Source organism: Botrytis porri, assembly GCF_014898465.1.
Source record: "Botrytis porri strain MUCL 3234 chromosome Unknown BPOR_006, whole genome shotgun sequence".
NCBI classification, from domain to species: domain Eukaryota; kingdom Fungi; phylum Ascomycota; class Leotiomycetes; order Helotiales; family Sclerotiniaceae; genus Botrytis; species Botrytis porri.
The window spans coordinates 1,517,190-1,530,087 of record NW_024066080.1 but is presented as its reverse complement, the minus strand read 5'-3'; the positions used below and the strand labels follow the sequence as shown (position 1 = coordinate 1,530,087).

The 12,898-nt window shown below is 42.4% G+C and overlaps 4 protein-coding genes across 4 annotated transcripts; 2 read left to right on the top strand and 2 right to left on the bottom strand.

Annotated features, from left to right (window-relative positions):
• Window positions 1-392: 392 nt before the first annotated feature.
• On the bottom strand, window positions 393-1,292 carry EAF01_004972 (uncharacterized protein; the record flags this gene model as incomplete). Its single annotated transcript, XM_038913226.1, has 1 exon — window positions 393-1,292. One exon carries the CDS (start codon window positions 1,290-1,292, stop codon window positions 393-395), a length of 900 nt encoding a protein of 299 aa, XP_038771312.1.
• Window positions 1,293-3,338: 2,046 nt separating this feature from the next.
• Window positions 3,339-4,821, top strand: EAF01_004971 (uncharacterized protein; the record flags this gene model as incomplete). The annotated part of the gene is made up of 4 exons (XM_038913225.1): window positions 3,339-3,718; window positions 3,795-4,277; window positions 4,329-4,684; window positions 4,739-4,821. The coding sequence occupies 4 exons, from the start codon at window positions 3,339-3,341 to the stop codon at window positions 4,819-4,821; spliced, it is 1,302 nt and encodes a 433-aa protein (XP_038771311.1).
• Window positions 4,822-6,494: 1,673 nt separating this feature from the next.
• On the bottom strand, window positions 6,495-7,476 carry EAF01_004970 (uncharacterized protein; the record flags this gene model as incomplete). Its single annotated transcript, XM_038913224.1, has 2 exons — window positions 6,495-7,351; window positions 7,419-7,476. The coding sequence occupies 2 exons, from the start codon at window positions 7,474-7,476 to the stop codon at window positions 6,495-6,497; spliced, it is 915 nt and encodes a 304-aa protein (XP_038771310.1).
• Window positions 7,477-10,941: 3,465 nt separating this feature from the next.
• EAF01_004969 (uncharacterized protein) lies at window positions 10,942-12,462 on the top strand (the record flags this gene model as incomplete). Its single annotated transcript, XM_038913223.1, has 2 exons — window positions 10,942-11,722; window positions 11,774-12,462. 2 exons carry the CDS (start codon window positions 10,942-10,944, stop codon window positions 12,460-12,462), a joined length of 1,470 nt encoding a protein of 489 aa, XP_038771309.1.
• Between the last annotated feature and the right edge of the window lie 436 nt (window positions 12,463-12,898).

Genomic DNA, 12,898 nt, shown 5'->3' with positions numbered 1-12,898 from the left:
TCGTGCACGTATGCGTATGCACACGTGAGCGATTGCAGTTGCGATTGAGGCCGATCCGTGACAAATTTGAAGTAAAAGTGATCAATCTATTGATATAATCGACTCATTGATAAACTACGTTATCGGATTTATGAAAAGACTATTCAATATTTCAATTCTACAAATCCAATATCGTCATATAAAACATGATCAAATCAAGAAATTATTTCGATATAGATATTCAAGATTCCGGTATATCCCAATTCATATAGTCAAGTTCTACTATAGTACTTTAGGAGATGAGAGCTTAGTTTTACAAGAGATCAATACTAAAGTAAGTATTATGAACTTTTGTTTAATTAATTAAAAGATAGCTCAGAAACCAATGCGTCGCCTAGTGTAAATATCTGCTATCACTTTAACTTCCTGCTTTCACTGTTGTCCAATTCAGAACCATTTTCCAGCGGTCTTTCCCCACTAACCACTACATACTTGATGCTATTCCGGCATTTCCACCCCTCTACTCCTGCCATAGTGTTTACAAAATGTTTCTGGAGACCGAGGGCTGAGACCAATAGATATGGGATGTACGCCAAGACAAAGAAGAACCGAACCATCGGTTTCACATTTATAGTGATATCTTCGGTCACAACATTGCTAAAGCCAGCATCAGCAAATATTGAGCCAATCGATCCATATGTGAATCGATCGAACGCGGGCATCGCAGAATGGTTATTGATTGTGCTCCACGAATCCACCCTTGCCTTCGGCTCCGACTTCATGTCACTATGCTCGTATTCGAAAAGTGCCACACGACCACCTGGTTTCAACACGCGATAGAATTCATGAGCGACCGTTTCTGGAGAGGTACTGTGAACAAATGTTTCCATAGTATACACACCTTCCAGCGACTTGCTTGCAATCCCGTCAAGGTGATGGTAGTCCATTTTTTCAACCGTAACTCTTCCTTTCATCCCTTGTTTCTCGATATTCCGCCTAGCTTTCTCGAGGTGATGATCTATAACGTCGATTCCCTGGATCTCGAGCGAGTGAAATTTTGCGAGGCGCAAAGCAACATGGCCTACGCCACATCCAGCATCCAATACTCGCGAACCAGAAGGAAGGCTCAAAGTTTTCCCGAGGTGATCCTCCATTCTCTGTAGCGCGGCTCCAATTGGGAAAGGATTGTATTTGTCACATTCATAATAGCCAAAGTGTCTGGTACCACCGAGAACAATTTGGTAGCCAAGGCGAGATTCGATGGTATGGTAGTAATTTTGCAGAGAGTTGTTTTCGTTTATGATGGGAGCCATTTTGTCTGGGCTATCGGTCATGGCGGACGACTCCTGGAGGATAGGAGAGAGCTTGATAAGCAAGGAAGGAATTGCTCAATGAGGTTGGTATGTTGACAGTGAAGATGAATTGACTGCGAATGAGTTATTAGTAAGGTATGTTTGCCAACAAAAGTGAATGAGCTGACATGGAGTAATCTTATGTAGGCTGTGAAATGTGACAACCATGTACTTCAGGAACGTGTTGTAATAGCATTTTTCGGTGCGACACGGTGGTGCCTGAGATATTAAGTCTATACAGGCGCTTACGGTCATGGTAGTAATGAACCTGTTTGGTTCCTAAGCTTTTGAGTCAATCTTCACGAGACTCGCTCTAACGGAATTGGTAGATGGCTTTTCGTGATGATGAAACCCTTGATTCTCTTCTGAACAGATTTCTGGAGGTTTTCGTTATCTAGTAAGCAATTAACGATTGGGGCTCGGGATTTCTTCGGCTCAATCCTGGCATGTAAATGTACCAAACATGTGATCGTGATCTACACCTGCTCGACCTACACAGTAACCTCTTCTCTCACTTCATAAAAGTAACAACAGAACTACACTAATAGCAAGGGTTTTCATTTCAATGGTTGCATAGTATCTACAGTTCTTCTCAGGAAAGGGGTTGCTGTTTACGTTTACTCTGAAAAGTAGTTCCTTTTCCATATCTAAGGAATTGCCAGTCCCGACATCCCCTCCTCCATCTACCCACTCACAACGGGAGCTAGGAGCGCTTATGGCCTGTCAATAGGATTTGTCTTACTAGTGCCGTTAATAGAGCTATTGAATTCGCTAATGCCGGTTAAAAAAGCGGACTGGTGTTGTCGGTCCATCGATCAAACGGGGTAATGTCCGACCCCTGCTGACCTTTTGAAGGATAATATACAACTGTTGGAGATATAAATATCGCACGATGCTGTTACAATACCTCTTTTGCTATTCTTGACACCCGCAGAACTTTCGTATATCCTGCGGTTCTATAGGGTAATATTCGTGGCCAGTTGACGAATAAGGTCAATATTGTGCAGGACAAACACTGGCTTTTAGCGCCGACAACATACGAAGGATGCCACAGCCTTGAATGTTTAAACATCTAGCCCGAGATCCGAGATGAACCACACGAATACCATGGTGGCAGTATCATATGCAGGGGGGTTGGGGGGGAGCCTTCGGCCCATTGATTATACCAATGCTCTCACTGAACCATCTCTGCTAGGCTATGATATCTCATACGAGACGGGCGCTGACATGTCTCTAGTCGAACTTCGGTCTAGGTACCTGCTCTTATGGAGTCTTCTCGTGACAAAAAGGAACAAAATCCAACTTTTTTGCGCAGATTGCTAGTTTCAGCCATATATCGTAGTATTTCACTACAGATTAAGACTTTTTTTTATCACATATCGCATAATCGCACAAATATACAGTCACTCTTAAAACTAGTCATTCGATCAGTTTGAAGAGTGATTCGAATAAATGATTGTATGATAATCAGCTTTGTACTATTCGATATAAGATACGATCCGCACTGAAATATTGCGATATACATCTGAAACTAGCAATCTACACCTAAAACTAGCAAACCTCCGCTCAAGACTAGCAATCTATACCAAATACTTGCAATCCATACCTAAGACTAGCAGTCTACACCTAAAACCAAAGGATTGAATTTTGTCACTTTTGTCGCAACAAGACACCATAGCTTATCCTTTATGTTACCCTATGCTTATGACCATCGTAACGCAACGGCCTCCCATAACCAATGGATATATCTCCTAAAGAGTCTATTATCCGTCATGGATATCTAGAATAAGTAGGATATTCTTTCGAAATGGTAGGCGATGGAATTATCTCCTTTTTTACTGGCATTATTCAAAAGCCTTCTTCGTTCGAGAAGTATCATTTCATTTGAACTTCAATTATTATACTGATATGTTCTTTTCAAGACTTCACATGCACGCAATCTTTTGCATACTGTTTATTCTATGCAGTGCTTCTATTTGTCTACCCATAACACCCTTTGCCGACCGTATGGTCTCCACAATTGGGAAGGAAGCGACAACTAATGCCACAGCTATAAATTCGAATAACACCAAAAGCACGGCGAACTCAGGATGGACTCAAAGCCCAGATGGACGAGGCAGTTTTGACATACTCTGGAATTGTGCCTCTGTTATGATATTATGCTCCTGGTCGATACTCTGTTTAAATCTTCCTGCTCCAGGCGAAACTGTCTTTGTGGGTATCTGCCGACGATTGTCGCTTACGGCTCTCGGGTTTCTTGGCCCCGAATTCATCCTGCAAGCAGCAATTGGGCAATGGGCAGCAGCTAGGCAGTCAGTTAAGGAGTTTAGCGGGGCTGGGATTGAGGGATGGGAAATGATTCATGCCTTCTTTGCAAATGCTGGAGGGTTTGTACTCAAGACTTCAGATCATCCGGACTATTTTGTCCCTTTGAACGCAAAGCAGTTGCTACACCTCGTTAAGAGCGAATACATTCTCTTGGATTCGACTGAGAACATTAAAAAAAACTGTCAAGGACCGGAATAAGACAGATGGTGTTCTTCGGGCCATCACGATCCTCCAAACGACCTGGTTCATGGTGAACTTTCTTACTCGGTTGATGGAACAATTACCAGTCACTGGATTGGAGATTACAACAGTGGCATTTATATTGTGCGCCTTGGGCACTTCTGTGTGTTGGTGGTATAAACCTGCAGACGTAACTACCTCGATAATAATCTCATCTCAATTCACCATCGCCGAGATCCAAAATGGTGCCACAGTGACCAGACATGACCACTCACCGCTTGATTGTATCGTCCCACGTCAAGAATGGCCATGGTCACGCTTCTGGCAACATTGGATCAACATCCTCCGGTGGATGAGAATCGAGAAAGTCCTCTTTGTCGAATACGCGAACGAAGCCGGCGACGGCGCTTATATCACGAGAATTGAGAATACATATTGGTATGAGCTAAATGGGGGTTATATGTGGACTTTTGCATTGATGTCTATCAGCTATCCTGTCATTTTCTTATCATCCTGGAACGAGACGTTCCCAACACATGTCGAACAATTGCTTTGGCGCATCTCATGCGTTGCACTTGCAGCTACTATTGTCATATATTTTATCATTGTGGTGTTATGGTGTTCCGAATCAGACGATGAACGAAAAGTCCGACGAGAGATCCGGGAACAGAAGGCTGCAAGACGACAAAGAATTTCTTCTGGAATATTGCACGGCGCATCGCAATTTAATCAAGTCTTATACAAGACCACAAGTCTCCAGTGGTGGTATGATTCCAAAGCCAAAATAATCAACAATTCCAAAACAAATGATCCATTACTCGACGTCAACCCAAAAGCCCAAATAAGTATGTACGTTTGTGCGTTTATATATTGTTGTGCCAGGACCTATCTTTACATAGCGGATTTGACACAATTGAGGTCGATGCCCAAAGGCGCATATGAAACTGTACATTGGCCAAGTTGGTTCCCTCATATTGAATGAGTGATTTTACTACAATCATGCAATTACATAATACGAATGAGGATGCTACACGCATTCATAGCTCCGTTGATCGCTGGCGACCCGGATTATATAGCTCAGCATTTGATTTTTGTCCTTCGTGGAGCTGTTACTAGTGAATCAACTTGGTCGTTCCGAAATGTTGCGATATCGAATATACATATACTTCAAGAATAGAACGATAGTGGGATTGTGAGGAATGAAAAGTATATGGATGACTGTTGGATGTTGCATATATGATTCCGTAGTTTAAGGTGTGAAAAGACAATCATGGGGACGGGAGTATGAAGTTTTTGATCGGTAATTGTGTGATCGGATAATTATGATACCACATAACTCCAGCAACAAACCAAGAAAATCAAAAACTTCAGATGACATATCTAAGATGAAACCGAACTTCCTGGAATGAATTGAGGTATTTCCATGAAAGCTGGTTTGGGAGTTTTGGAAGAATGATGTTGGTGGGTACTACTTGCCTTAGGAGCATGGAATGAATATATAGGTTGCGGTTTTCTAATATCCTTCGGTCTGATATAGATTTCGAAATATTGTTAGGTATCTAATTTTTCTATGCGATGAGAGATAATGAGAGAGATAAGCATTATCTAATAACTAAGCATAGCAAGATTTTCTAGATTTTCTAGATTTCTAATTTTTAACCTTTTTTAACGAAAAGAAAAGTTGGAAAATTCGTCACATTTGAGATCATCAAATTCTTTGCAAGTCTGGAGAATTTGAAATTCTTGAGATGGGGAATTTATTGAAATAAACCCATTTAACATTAGTTCAAGAAGGTTACTTGGCATAAGGAGAAAGAAAGTGAGATGAAATATGCTTACTATGTACGCATGGATTTTGGAGACAGCCCTTTGACTGTACTGTACGTATCTACACTATCAAAAGAGATCGCGCCAGTTGTACAACATCTCGGTACTTCAACAAATTGAGCGTCATGGAGAAACTAACTTTTTAGTTTGATTCGGGAGGTGGAAAACAAAACACTTGGATGATAGTAGTAGCTTGAATCGATGAACTGTATTTATATAGGTAAATAGTATTGTCTAATTTGTTAAGTTGTGAGTCCTTAATTGTTTTGCTGAAGTAGATACAATCAATTCGATATCATCTTATGTGTTTTCACATTGAAAATCTAGCAATCCTAGAAATATTAATTCAAGTCCTTGCTAAAATCGATTTGAGGATAGACTCCCGAATATCCAATTCGAAATCAGAAAAACTGGCACTCTCGTCTGATGTTCATAGTCACAAGTCTTTGATTATCCCATCCAATCACAAACAATCAAACCGATATCGTCTGAAGAATTCACAACCTTCTCAAATGAACATTCCCCCAAAAGATGACTTAACCATTTCACTAATCACAAGGCTGCACAGCCTTGAGGCGCGATGAAGATATGAATTTCTCGAGAAAACTGACTTGGTATTAAAAAGGCTGCAAGGCTAGAGCCTTGCATGCTTGGAAATAACTAATTAAAAGGCAGAAATCCATTACGTTCTATAAATCTGACCTATCAGAGGCCAGAAATCTACTGTGAAGCAATTTGTTTATCAAATCCACCAATAGGCACGCAGAAAATAGGCTCCACAACCCCATTGGAGACCAACCTACTCCTCCCTACCCCCAAACCATCCAATCAATTACATCCATTTCCAACCGTCGCCATCGCTGACCAGATAAGCAACCAAATCAGTAATCCCAAGAAAGCAGCTTGCGCGGCATATACCCACCACTTGTAGGCATGAATCCGCGAGGGTTGCTCCCTCTTCTCCCGAATAATTGTCGCGAAGCATAGGATCGAGACCAAGGTGAAAGCAATGAAGAAGGCAGTGATGACGATAGAGGCCTGCCAGGCGCTGCAACTCTGATCTCGCTTCTCATGGCGATTGGCTCCGACAGCACGACGCTTTAGGAATCCCAGAGATCTGAATAGACCGTTGGGTCTATTGCGGATCGCGGGAGAGGAAGCTGAAGCGGAGGATATAGTTGGAGAAGACAATGTAGGAGAGGCTACAACGGCAGCAGTACATGGAGTTAAGGCATCCTGGGAAGAAAAATGACAGAGACCAGTAGCGAAAGTCGTGGATATAGTTGAGATCGTTGTAACAGCCGTGCTTGTATATATCTCCGTTGTCAAGAGTGTAGACGTTAGAGAAGCCGTGGTTGCGACGGCAGTGGTTGTGGAGAGTTCGGTTGACAAGATTGTAGACGTGACAGAAGCCGTAGAAGTGACATTAAGGGTAATCACGGCAGTGGTTGTGCTCTGAGGGAGGACCGTGGTAGCGAAGACGTTGGTATAAGAGACGTATACGATGGAAGTAGAGTATACAGTTGATCTCGCCCGTTCCAGGTCGATAAAGCCCCCAGCACCAGTGGATATAGAGGGATAGGGAAGAATCTCGACTTTGGAGTATGGGTCTTGGCCGAACGAGTCTGCAATAGTTTGGGCGGCGGTAAGAGCACCAGCGGAGGCAACAGAGGAGGCAACAATATCTAGATCAATGTCAATAACCATGGTTCAAAGCATAGAAAGCTGGGTATAGAAAAGAGGGAAGCTTACCTTGAGCAAGAGCCAAGACGAACATTAGGAGCAAGAGAAGAAGCTTATAGACATCCATCTTGATGTTGCTATGGAAGCTTAATTAGTATAATGATTTTGGATTGGAGATATCACCGGAAGGATAGTAAGGTACACCGTTGGAAACATTCTGCTCTTGTAGGAAAGGAAAGAAAAGTACTTACAAGACGAAAGATCAGTCGGAATTGGGTAATACAGCTTGAAGATTGATTCAAAGAACCCTGAGTGTGAATCAAAGGTTTTGATAACCTTGATAAATGGTCCAGAGCAACGCGCAAATTGGTTTGAAAGAAAGATTCCCGTTATGGAAGTCTGTGAGGTGGGGGAGAGGAGTCTGAATTGGATTGTACTAATTGGGAATCTTGGAGAAGCTTTTATGTAAGGACTCAGAGGTGTGAATCGAGCTGTAGGTATTTATTGCAGGCTATAGGTAGTTGCAGTAATGTAAGAGGTGACTTTAAATTGATGGTAACAAAATATCTTGGTAGCAAGAGGTCTTCTTGCTTGGTGTGCGTTGTGGTTGTCGAAGATTGAAAACTTTGTCGGGAAATGAGAATGAATTTTTAAGTACAGAAGACCTTGGATCCACTCATAGGTAACTTATGATTGTGCTCTTTCGAGGAACAAGCGAGCGTATCAGAAGGACATTCGGATCAAAGTACCCAGAAAATTGAATACCTTTTATTTTGCCCTGCAGTGAATGATACGATCGCCGGGCACGATCGCCGACATACCGATCGTTATCCAGGCTACATATCGATCACAGTGAATATGATAAGTTGGAAAGAGAGTAACAGTCTGATGATAAATGCGATCAATCCGTACGAGGCTCATGGCGTGTGGGTGCATGTTGAAGTTATATCCTGTGTGTCGTTACCTTGCAAAATATGCAAGGAATGACCGAGCCGATGGGTCTTGTGTCTCTAGCTCAAGGCGTGAGGGTCTAGATGATGTGCCTTGATGGGTAAGCCTTTGAACTTCATCGACTCCTTTACAGATTCTTGATCTGACGTGGTGACGCTGAAACTGACCCCAAGAATTATAGGTAAAGCTTTCACGAGTGTGTTTCGAAACCTCCAAGCAGACGTGGGTGTACAATGGAAATCCAAGAAGGGTGCAAGTCTCTGACCGATCCACGAAACCCCTTAGAGCATACCAGTAGGTAGCAAACCTCGACACCTCAACCCAAACCTTGAGTACAAGAACTTTAGGAGATCTGACTCTCCGGATGAGCGCAGCTTGACATTATGTTGTGCTTTCAATTGCATGAATGAAAGATTGAGTTAGATAAGTAAGCATGGACCTGGAAATACTCTCGAATAAGCCGTATACCAAACCTACACTAATGTATTCATAGAGCTACTTTGCCAATGCAGAAATAACCGTCTAATACGAACATGTGCCAAACAGTTCAGGTCCCTTCGCACTCGTGCTAAATCTATGAACATAGCCCATCTTGCAAAGCTTCACTGGTGTCAAGAATAATATAAACAACGTCGGCAAACAAATCCTGGCACATCTCTGAGCCTTTGGGGCTCTCCAAGCGACTCTTGGGCCCATAGAAATTACCAGTGAGCTTCCGCCAAATACTCAATTGGCGTGCTCCAATTCAACCTGTTATCAAGCTGTGTTTTCCGACTTTTCACAAGAGCTGGACCTGACCTCAAGGTCTAAACACTAGAAGATGATACTATAATGAGCATCTGCCGGGGCCTTTTCAGGAAAGCAACCAACAATATCAATATGGGTTGAACGTCTGCTTTGTCCAAGTCAAACGATGGCTCAATAGCTACCTGCTACCGATGACGAACCCCCTCGCAGATTGTCGAGTCTGAAGCTGGAACAGTAGTAGTATAAATCGCATGAATGTGGCATAGCGGATAGTGTTCAAGAAAAACGGCAATGAAACAGAGAGCATGCTGCCCCACGTGATAAATCTACTGAGCATCGACAACTCGCCGGTCGATTCATATCCTCGAAACAGAACGCAGGGCAAGCATTTTCATTCATTAATCTACTAGCGAATGTACCCAGATATTAGATGCAGACCGCACAGGGACAGACCTGTCGCTAAACATCGGCATGGTCCCAGTGCGCATCACTCCCCTTTAAAGAGTACGGAGTAACAGAGAGGAAGCAAGCTGTGCAAACTGGTTCGCGTAGCCACATACACCGACCTGTTAGCTATAACCTCCGGTGGAGTTTTTGTCTTCGTTGACAGAAATAACGCGAGATCTTTCAACAAGTATATCAGGCGAAATTGAGATACTATACTCGAAAGGTTGAAATTCCAAACGTCTCAAATACCAGAATCCATATCAAGGACCATCTTTTCTCTGTGAAAGTCTGTTTGTTCCTGGCTTGAGCACATGGTTTCAAACATTGTATGGCAGAATTAGACACTTGTCTATCACCACAACTTTAATGTGCAACCAAACTTGTATTGAAAAATGGTTTTGGTAGCCGTGCTGGTTTTACTTTGAATTTACTTTTCCAGAAATATTTTGGGTGTTTTTCAAGTTCGGAACACGGCTTTTCCTCGGAAGTTGTGGGAAGTTGTGGGCAGTGATGGCTCGAGCGTCTTTAATCACCATCTAATTACCTGAACGACGAGTTTGCCTATGAGAGTTCAAGAATAGCAATATGGAGATGGCAGTAGTTCAATGTAGGCTCAGAGACTCTTTTGTCTGGGAGTTCTTTGCTCAACACAAAGGTACAGGATTCTAGAGTAACTAGCAAGTACTCACCAATACAGGATTGAAAGGAGAGCACCAAGGTCTTAAGCCACGAAAAGATGGCTGAACGATGAATTAGCTGTGGCCAAACATCTTCAATGAGATATTAATTAGATGTGAGATGTTTGAATAAAAGAAAGAAGATGTTGATGAATGTGTAAGAGGATTAATACTTGTGTTTCGGGCTTGAATGTCTTGTCTCATAGTTTTCATATAATCTTGGTCATTGCCATGTTCTTTTCTGAATTTGATATCTATCTTGTATTGGCAGCAAGAGAACTGTATCACTGTCAAATAAACATGGTGAGACTTTTCTAGCATCCTCAGCTCAAGGACCCTCATATTCGAGCACTATTCAATTTCTGAATGACCTACCTACCCACCTACCTGTAAGTGCATTTTGGTGTTTGCTTTCGGTTGAACTTCGGATATATGTAATAGACATCCTCAACTTTCACAATCTTCTAGTAAAACTTACTCACTACATTTCCCTTCCCCTAAATCTATTACATTATACATTACTCCCTCGAACATTCGAAAAATGGCCTGGCCATATCCTTGAAATAACTATTTCATGTAGCTCATGGAAGTTACAAGAACAAAATTCACGTTCGGACGAAATTCCTAATACACAACAATTACAGGGTGGCGGATACAGATCGCAAACCGCTAGCAATACTTCCTCTACACAGCGCATAGGTGCTGGTAAATTCGACGGAAAAGCGATACCAAGGAGCGCAGGTCCCTATTCACAATAAAGCATAAGAAACATGGCTACGAGCGCCGATGCTGCCCCTATAGAAGCGGCGGAGTGCATACAGGTCGATGGAGTGGAACACAAGACAGTCAATATTGGAACTGGCGGAGATGTCATCCTCGAAGTTCTCTTTGAAAATACGAAAGCTTGCACAAAGTCGATACCGAACGAGACAATTCAAAAGCTACGCATCTCTAAATCGCCGTTTTCATCAGCACGAGTATTCTACCGTGTCCGCCTTGATACTTTGAAGAAACACTCAAAATATTTCGAACATCTTCTTGGTTCGGATACATTTGGAGAAGGTCGGGCTATATCTGCTAGGTTTGCAGAGTTATCCCTTTCGAGCAAAGATCTTTCAGAGCTACCAGCAGAAGAACTCCCTCGAATACAGATAACAGATGAAGATGATGCAACGAGGACCATCGGGAGGGAAACAGTTTTCAAGGATATGCTCAAGATTATTCATGGCACAGCACATTCTAGCAAGTCTATCACTCTTCTCTACATTTCAATTTTGGTAGTTATGGCAGATAGGTATGATTGCATGACTATGATCGCGCGATACATCACGGGGAAATTCTCGAGCTTCAGATATCCACCAACCCTCGACAAAACCACGGAAGAAGTTGTGCGACAGAAGATATTGATATTTTACCATACGAATCAAGCATTGCGCTTGTCCGCAGCGACGAAGGAGCTCATTCTCCGCGGCTCATCTCGTTGGTCAATATATGAAGAGACAGATTCTGACTTTCTAGCGGCTTGGTGGGATCTGCCAGAAGGTCTAGAAGGTGATTGATAAGTCACAATTTACCAATTACAATTTAGCTAACCCTTTGTAGCTGAGCTTTCATATCGTCGATCACGGATAATTTTGACGATATCTTCCCTCCAAACCCATTTTCTTTCTCTGTATACATCTCGAACACGACAATGTAAACTGGGCTATGATTCGTCAGCCGCCTGCGATTCCTTCCAGCTCGGTGAGATGGTGAAGTTCATGACGAGAAAAAACCTTCTCTCGCTCATTCCATTTCAAGCAGTCTCCCCCGACGACCCTGGATTTATTTGGCCCGAAGCATATACTGGTGATATCGAACAGCTTGTTGCATTATTGCGAGAATGCCCAAGTTATCAAATTGACAAGAATCATGGCCATTGTGGTTTACGTAGTAAATTGCTTCCTGCTCTGAGCTACATCAAAGATTGTATTGATGGTGGCATTGGCATTAAATCTCAATTCTGGAAAACAGAAAGATCAAACCAAACCTGGATTCCTAGCCCGTCTACAAGTACCAGCAACAAGAAGGCATTTGTTGTAGGAGGCAAAGCAGTAGGAGACGACGGGCCAGAAAAGTTTTTCGATTTTAAGAACTTGAATAGGGAGGACCTTACGTCTGGCGGAAGATCACTTGGTGTAGACAAAGCAGCGAAGAAATTGTTCCTAGCTGATAAGTGGGATTGGATAAGGGAAGTAGAAACGGAAAAGGAGAAAGAGAGGATGTCAAAGTCTTCGTTTTTTAGATTCTGAAGATCTAGACGTAATCACTACTAATACCTATACATAGAGAGTATCGGTTCGAGATCAATTATTTTGTGCCGTATTCCGAATGACAGTCGGCAATCTAGGCTACGAGCGTGGAGACTTATCATTCAGAAGGGGTTACACCGAATGAATAATTTCATATGGCCAACCTCATGGACCACAATGCCAGTATCTGGGGTAGATCTCCATTTAAGCCCCCAAATAGGCTAGAATAATTTAGATACCAGTGCAAAAGCCTACCGCAAAAACCCAAATTTGAAACGCCATTTCCGTTTCACTAAACGGGATGGCAGCAACGAATTGATCAATTAAAAGGAGAACCTTGGAAGTATGAGAGAATAGATTATTTAAGCAGTACTAATCTCACGGAAAACAAGCTTTTTGACATCCATGCTACTTGAAGGATCTTAACCGAGCCCCT